The sequence below is a fragment of the Hypomesus transpacificus genome, chromosome 14 (genome assembly GCF_021917145.1).
Source record: "Hypomesus transpacificus isolate Combined female chromosome 14, fHypTra1, whole genome shotgun sequence".
Taxonomy (NCBI): domain Eukaryota; kingdom Metazoa; phylum Chordata; class Actinopteri; order Osmeriformes; family Osmeridae; genus Hypomesus; species Hypomesus transpacificus.
The window spans coordinates 2231100-2238172 of NC_061073.1; the positions used below are offsets into that span (position 1 = coordinate 2231100).

Consider the following 7073-nt stretch of genomic DNA (forward strand, 5'->3'; position numbering starts at 1 on the left):
AAAAATAGCCGAACAATAAGTCTTCTTTTTGCTTTCCAATGTTGAATTGTGGTCAATCTATGCACTGATCTAGTTTAACTCATTGTAAATCACTGTGAATAAAAACATTTGATATTGTTTTCCAAATAATTTTGTGTTGGTTTTAGACCATCTGCTCGAGTGCAAAGCGTTTAAGTATGAAATGTGTTCTCAGCGGTCTGATGGTAAGACCTAATCTCAACTATGTTTACGTTGAACAGCTACATACAACAAACACAAATTATATGAGAAGTAATAATGACACAGCCAAGTACAAGGATTCTTACAAGTTTATGCTGCAAAATGTAAAATATAACATTTCAGATTGTAATCCCCCATTTTGAAATAAAAGCAAAACCGTAAAACAGAGAAAAAGAAAAACTCAAGATATCCTGGAAAATCTCTGAGGCAGGCGGTCAAACAGAAACACATAATTCTTCATAGTCAAATGAAAACTATAGAAAGTGTCAACCTGTATCAATAACTTAAACAAATAAGAAAATAAACCATTTAATTAAAAAAATGAAATGTGTAGCAAACATGCATTGGGTGTGTAACTCGCCTTAATGCCAGCATTAAGAGAAGGGAAGGCAATGGGCACTAGCTACAGTAAGGAAACAGGAAGTACATGGATAGCATAGGCCTCTAGATTGGCTACACGGATAAAGTAGTATACAGAAGGAAGTTAATGGTACCACTTAAATATGGAGAGACCAATAAATATGAACAAAGCTAGAGTACCAGAGAGCACACAGCTCAGCCCTTGAAACTACAGGGCACAGGACACCAGGAATGAGAACACGTACAAAAGGACGGTTACTAATTTGGTTCTGGTCAGGGTGACTTTACCACTGATAGGTGTCTAACTTGTATGCAACTCACTCACAAATGTCTGATACCACATGCTGTTTGAGATCAATAACTTAACCTTCCGGTCTCCTTCACAATGACTCACCACCTTTCCAGAATCGACTTGCCCTGCCTCACCCCTCCCTTCCCCATCTCCACCCTGTTCCTCTCTGAAGTCACCTGCTGCTTCCATCCCCCTCCCCTACATCTCCATCCCTGACCTGCTCAACACCCAACCACCTGCTGGCTACTGCTACCACTCCATAACTATTATAGTTACCTCCTCCACCTTCTCCCCATCTCACCATCTCCACCTCCAACTACAGTCAAAACAGGGCTGATGTTGTAAATGGACCGCAGTAACTACGCCCAACTCCTGCAGTAACTACATCCAACTCCTGTTAGTATTCCTAACAGATACTCGCCCCCCTTTTCTAAACTGATCCCAGACCCAAGTAATCAAATACTGATTAACTTGATGATCATTCAGCTACAACACAGGTTGAGTTAACAAGACTAAAGCGAGGATTTTTCTTCTGCTGACACATAACTGGGGACTAATCTTAACAAGCAAACCGTTACATCTGTAGTTGTGTGCGGTGCTCTGTGACCATATGTGGATGCAGACAAACCAACAAAGAAAAGAGTCTGTCTGCCTCAAGTGACTCCTGTCCCCAGGAAGAGCACAACCGTGTACATTTGTATCTGCACCCAGTAGAGACAGGTCATACAAAAGTAAACATGATGACTTTTACACAAACAATCCATACAATTACAATAGTGCCAAATACATTTTACAGTGCGTCATTGGTAAGAATGAACGGGGTGATTCATCTGATGTTGCAATTTCCGAAACTCAAAGGCTAGTAATTGTACACTTACATCTCTGGTGTGTTGACTGTTGATATAAGGTTGGATTGAAGTAAAATATAATAAAAATAGAACAAAATGGATACTTGTTTGAGAGGTTAGAAACACAGAGTACAAAATTTAAAAAGACTACATGGATGTCTACAAGGACTAAACTTATGGATAATACAAAAATGCACTACATTACGCAATCCCTTCTTCGTGACCCCCTCTCTGCTCGTGGACATGGTATGGCCCAGTTATCCCTGACCTCAAAGCACTATAGAAGAAGAGAGCTGTGGATGCTGCTTGCATAGGGGAGCAACAGTTAAGCTAGCTTGGCGCTTCAGTTCATGCAAACAGACAACGTGGGCACTAAACTGAATTGATCACATAGTGCAAACCCCCCTGGAAGACAAATTTGGATTGATCACCTTAAAAAACGAAACAAATACACAACAAAACTACCCCCCACCCCTACCCACCCCCGTAATTTAGACTTTGGTCTCTCCAGGTGACAGCCAGGAAGCAGTATGGGGTGGGGGGGGATGTTAGGCCAGGGACTATTACCATGTGTGTTCAGGAGAGTCGCCATCTACAAACCTTTAATCAGTTGACTCTTCTGAACACACCCCAATGTCCCTGACCCCTGACGCACCTTCTCCCCCTTCCTCCCCTCGATCTTAGCGCATCTTGTGGTCATCAGCGTTGGCCATGTTGGAGCCAGAGCTGTCGTGCTGCCTTCTGGGCTGGGGAGGAGGGAGAGAGGAAGAGGGAAAGAGAGGGAAGAAGAGAGAGACAAGGGGGAGACGAGGAGGGAGGGAGGGGAGAAGGGAGAGAAGAAAGTTTGAATGAGGGAAAAGAGAGAAAGAGAAAGAAGAGAGTGGGTGGAGGGAGAACAGAAGGGGGAAGCAAAGAGAGAAAACAGGTTGAATATAATTCATGTCGAAATATGCGTATATTCTGTGGAGTCTAAATATTATTATCATGTTTTTTTCCACAGGTAGGCAACAGTGACAAAAGAACGATGTTGCCCACTAGAGAGCGACAGAGAGCTGTCCTGGGCAGCAGGATATAAACAGCTGTAGTTATTCTGGGTTGAGAGGCAGACAGCCATTAGACAGGAGGGAAGTCTTCAACATAACACACTTTATAAATACTGGATGACTGGCCTGTTTGTCACAGATACCTCTGTTTATGTGTCTGCATCTAAATCTCTCTCACACACACACACAGAGACAGAGACAGACTGCCAGGCAGACAGACACAGATAGATGGATCTGAGAACAAGTTGCTCAGCTTAAATGGCATGTAGTCGTCATCCATGTGATTCATCATAATAGCAGCTTCGAGGTCTGCGATGCCGTTGTCGTCTAGCCAACTCACACAAGACACACTAGTACGAGCCATTCCATACGAGTCTCAAACAGAACTGAGGTCATGCTTAGGCACACGCACACACAAGCACAAACACACGCACACAAGCACAAACCTAACACAAGCCCAAACACATACATGCATGCATGCACATACACCCAGGAACACCCAGGGACAGTGGTTCCGTACCCTTGAGTTGGACTGAGGTCATCCTGTCGCATGTAAGAAACAAATGAACGCAGCAGGGACAACTCTGAAGACCCCCACACACACGACACAAGAGTGGAACGTGCTATGACCAAGCACTACAGTTACAGCAAGGTCTGGTCCAGATTCAGGACAGAGGCGTTCTGTCAAGGACCACGCCCCGGCCTGTGTTGGATCATGGGTCATGGTTCTGACAGGAAGGCCTTAGTATTGATCCTGCTGTCAGAGGCTGCTTCTTGGCCTACTCTGGCTGCTAGCTACAGTAAACCACAGGTCAATACAGCAGACATCAGGCAGGCCAGACTTTGGGGGAGGGGGAGGAGGGGTACAGATCAATACTAATGAGATATTACTCATTTCACTACCAGGACATAGCTCCTGTATGCAGCGTAATGACAAAAAATGACCACCATTTTCTTCTCCATCCATCTCTCCTCCATCCATCATCCGTCACCATCTGCTCTGAGCAGACTAGCATACATAACAGGACACACACACACACACACACACTGAACTGGCGATGACCACTTGGTTGGATTAGGCTGCGAATACTGAACTTTAATAGCAGGGGAGCAGACCCTTCAGGAATCCTGCCTTCTACAGACAGACTATACTGATGGTCCCCACTACAACTAGACTGACATACTGAGTGTCAGTTATAAGTGTGAGTGTGTGTGTGTGTGTGTGATGAAAGCATGTTTAGACTACAGAAATACCTCGCGTGAGACTAGCTATAATCTACTGTCTGGAGTATTATTAATAATAATAATAATAATACATTTCATTAGTAATGCTCCTTTCTTGTACTCAAAGCGCTAGCATTGTAAAACAGCAAATGCCTGTGTGAATGGAGATGTTCCTCCTATGCCATCGTCCCTCTCTGCTGTAGGGGACTGGAACTGCCATGGAAAAGCAGTCACAACTTAGGAGAATAATGACAGGGTTTCAAGTTACCGCCACAGTCCCTGCGTGTGTGCGTTCAAATGGATGGACACGGACACACGAACACACGCGCACACGCTGTTTGAGGAACATATCCCACTGGCCTCTTGTCAAATGCATCTGAGTGTGAGAAGATTCAAAGCAGTGCCTGAAGCCTCGTGACAGCATTGCCTTACTGATATACATCGAAAAGAAGGTCTTTCTTCCCTAGAGAGCTGCAGGGGATATGTATCTTTTCTTTCTTTTTTTCTCTCTCTCTCTCTCTCTCTCTCTCTCTCTCTCTCTCTCTCTCTCTCTCTCTCTCTCCCTCTCTATCTCTCGCTCTCTCTCTCTCTCTCTCTCTCTCTCTCTCTCTCTCTCTCTCTCTCTCTCTCTCTCTCTCTCTCTCTCTCTCTCTCTCCCCCCCCCCTCTGTCTGGATCATGTGCCACCAAAATGGCCAGATCTGTCCCAGCAGTCTTTGCTGTGCTGCTCCAGGGTAGAAGAGAAGAGAAGGGAGAGGAGGAGGGGAAGGGAGGAGAGCAAGGGAGGGGAGAGAGGGGGAGGAGACGATGGGAGGAGCGGAGAGGAGACAAGAGGAGGGGAGGAGAATGAAGAGAGGAGAGGAAAAGGGTATGTCATGTAGACCAGGGAGCTTTCCCACATCTCTATTATGGAATCCATCCCACATATACAGTTACAGTAACTCTCTTATAATGATTTCTCTTTCTGTTACCATGCATGCACTGGCAAACATGCACATGCCTTCTGGTAGACTTTCATTTACCAACACTAACACATATTCACACAAATGCAGACGTACACACACACACACAAACACACACACACACACATGCCCGTTCACACACATATGGTTTAGTGCATGACAGGGTGATATAGAGAAGAAGACAGACCCTGGTTGGAGAGTGTGTCATCAGTCCCAGATTTTTGATGCCACAGGGTCCTAAAAAAACACAATTTGGTTTTCATCTTAGAGTCAATCAGAGAATAGTCAGTAATAATGGTTATTCTTTCAAAATCATGGACAGACTGTTCATGCACTAAACCCAGATAACAAAAGCACAAAGAACCTCACACTCAACCACGCAAGACGCCCAGCCCCCAACAGTTATATTATCTTGTCTTATAGACATATCTAGCCCCCAAGGCCCAGCCCAAAGTGACCACAGACCCAGAACACAGTCCCAGCTCATGCTCTGGGACCTCCCCAGCCGCCCTGTATCCTGGCCCAACCCCAAGCTTACGTGAAACAGAAAACAGCTTCAGCCCTGGGTACACAAGCCTTCCCTGACCCCCTCCGCCCCAAACCCTCCATCCCAGCCAGGGAGTCTCACCTCCAGGTCCTCCCGGTGAGAGCGGTCCCGGTCCTCAAAGTCTCTGGTTCTCCTCCGGGCCTCCTCAAACGCGGCCTGGGCCAGGGCATCCTCATGCTGAACAAACACGGCAGAGAGAACGGCAGGTCAGTCTTCTTTTCTTTTCTTTAACCAGATATACTGTTTAGTACTGTGCAAAAGTGTTTTGCACAGGAACTTTCATTTAAATATCAATATTTGTTCTTCTGTATTAGTGCGGCAGTATAAAAGTGCAATGCTGAGAAAAACGTTGTTTAGTCTTTTCATTTCATTCTTTCTGAAAGCATTTGAGCTTTTCTTTAAAAAAAGACTTTGACACAGCACTGTATATAACATAGATATATTTAACTCGTATTTACCCAGACAAGTCAACGGAGAACCTCGTGTAACAGTGACGAGCGGACCTTGTGCAGAGGTTTCTGAAGGTGTGCTTGTGAGAGCGTGCGGTCCTTACCTGTGCTCTCTCGTCGTCGTACTCCAGACAGCCCATCCCGTCCAGCCGCTGCAGGTCAATCCAGCCCCGCCAGATGACGCACACTCCGTTCAGGATCATAGGAGCCTTCAGGTAAACCTGCAGCAGGACACCGCACAGCTCAGAATGCTTCACAGGGTCCACAACCAAAGGCACAGGCCACAAAGGCGTTTGGCCCAGAGTTGAGAGAGTGTGTGTGTGGTGTGCGTGTGTATGTCAGAGGCGTAGTTTTGTTTTTGAATGTGGGTGGGACACTTATTTTTAATAACTGTCAAATGGAATTTCTTAATAAAAGTGGGTGAGGGGGCTGATTTTCAATTTTCAAAAAGTGTAATGTACAGGAGGAGGAGGAGGAAAAGAAAAGGAGAGGCGATTTAATAAGAGAGTCCATGGTTCCACCTCTGGTTAGTGTGAAAAGCTAAACCGTGGTGTGCCGTATAGTGTCTGTCCTACGCATGCCTGAACACACACACTGACTTCGATATGAAAGAAGTGGTGGTTAAACATCTGTTACAGTTCGGGGCTGGCAGGGAGAGAGAGAGAGAGAGAGAGGGGCCTGTGCGATATCCTCTCCAACCTAAACAAGGACATGCTTCTGTTCACTCACAGAGAAAATTCCTCTGTGACTCTCTTCCTTCCTCCAACCAAACCACTAGCCTTACTAGCTACTAGCCTTACTAGCCACTAGCCTTACTAGCCACTAGCCTAACCGAGCAACTAACTTTTCCAGTACATCAGTGCTTCTGATCATTGATAGAGCTTGGCTACCCAGGTTTAAACCACTAGAATTGGAGTGTTTTAATACATTTACTTTAAGTATGTCGTTTCCCATGTCCAGCCCGTTCCAACCTAAACACTGCAGGCTGAAACAGACCTCCCCGCCATCAATAACAGTTACCCAGACTCCTCTGCTTTCTCATAAGGAATATTCATTAGCTCAGGGGGCTAAACTCACAGTTTTGGTTGTTCCAGTGCCAAACAGGCAGATAGATGAGAAACTCAACTTCA

At 45.5% G+C, this 7073-nt stretch overlaps 2 protein-coding genes across 5 annotated transcripts in view; both read right to left on the reverse strand.

Annotated features, from left to right (window-relative positions):
• Positions 1-290: 290 nt before the first annotated feature.
• cbfb (core-binding factor subunit beta) lies at positions 291-7064 on the reverse strand. 4 transcript variants are annotated; one of them, XM_047033259.1, is made up of 4 exons: positions 6048-6748; positions 5576-5671; positions 5135-5184; positions 2382-2465 (listed from the first exon to the last, which is right to left on the reverse strand). In XM_047033259.1, the coding sequence occupies exons 1-3, from the start codon at positions 6144-6146 to the stop codon at positions 5155-5157; spliced, it is 225 nt and encodes a 74-aa protein (XP_046889215.1). In that variant the 5' UTR covers positions 6147-6748; the 3' UTR covers positions 2382-2465; positions 5135-5154. The 4 variants fall into 4 exon arrangements, with proteins under 4 accessions (XP_046889214.1, XP_046889213.1, XP_046889215.1 ...); XM_047033260.1 differs by having other exon boundaries at positions 2406-2460; positions 6048-6753; XM_047033258.1 differs by lacking the exon at positions 5135-5184 and having other exon boundaries at positions 291-2460; positions 6048-7064.
• The window catches only part of carmil2 (capping protein regulator and myosin 1 linker 2), a 9259-nt gene continuing 8372 nt past the window's right edge, over positions 6187-7073 (reverse strand). The window contains exon 17 of the mRNA XM_047033446.1: positions 6187-6194. Coding sequence (XP_046889402.1) covers positions 6187-6194 — 8 coding nt within the window. The remainder of the gene's footprint in view (positions 6195-7073) is intronic.

Coding starts and splice junctions, on each gene's coding strand:
- cbfb (XM_047033257.1), bottom strand. CDS start 6,146: ATGATCCTGAACGGAGTGTGCGTCATCTGGCGGGGCTGGATTGACCTG. Junction 5,672..6,047: donor ACGACGACGAGAGAGCACAG/GTAAGGACCGCA, acceptor GTGTTTGTTCAG/CATGAGGATGCCCTGGCCCA. Junction 2,466..5,575: donor CTCACCGGGAGGACCTGGAG/GTGAGACTCCCT, acceptor CCTCCTCCCCAG/CCCAGAAGGCAGCACGACAG.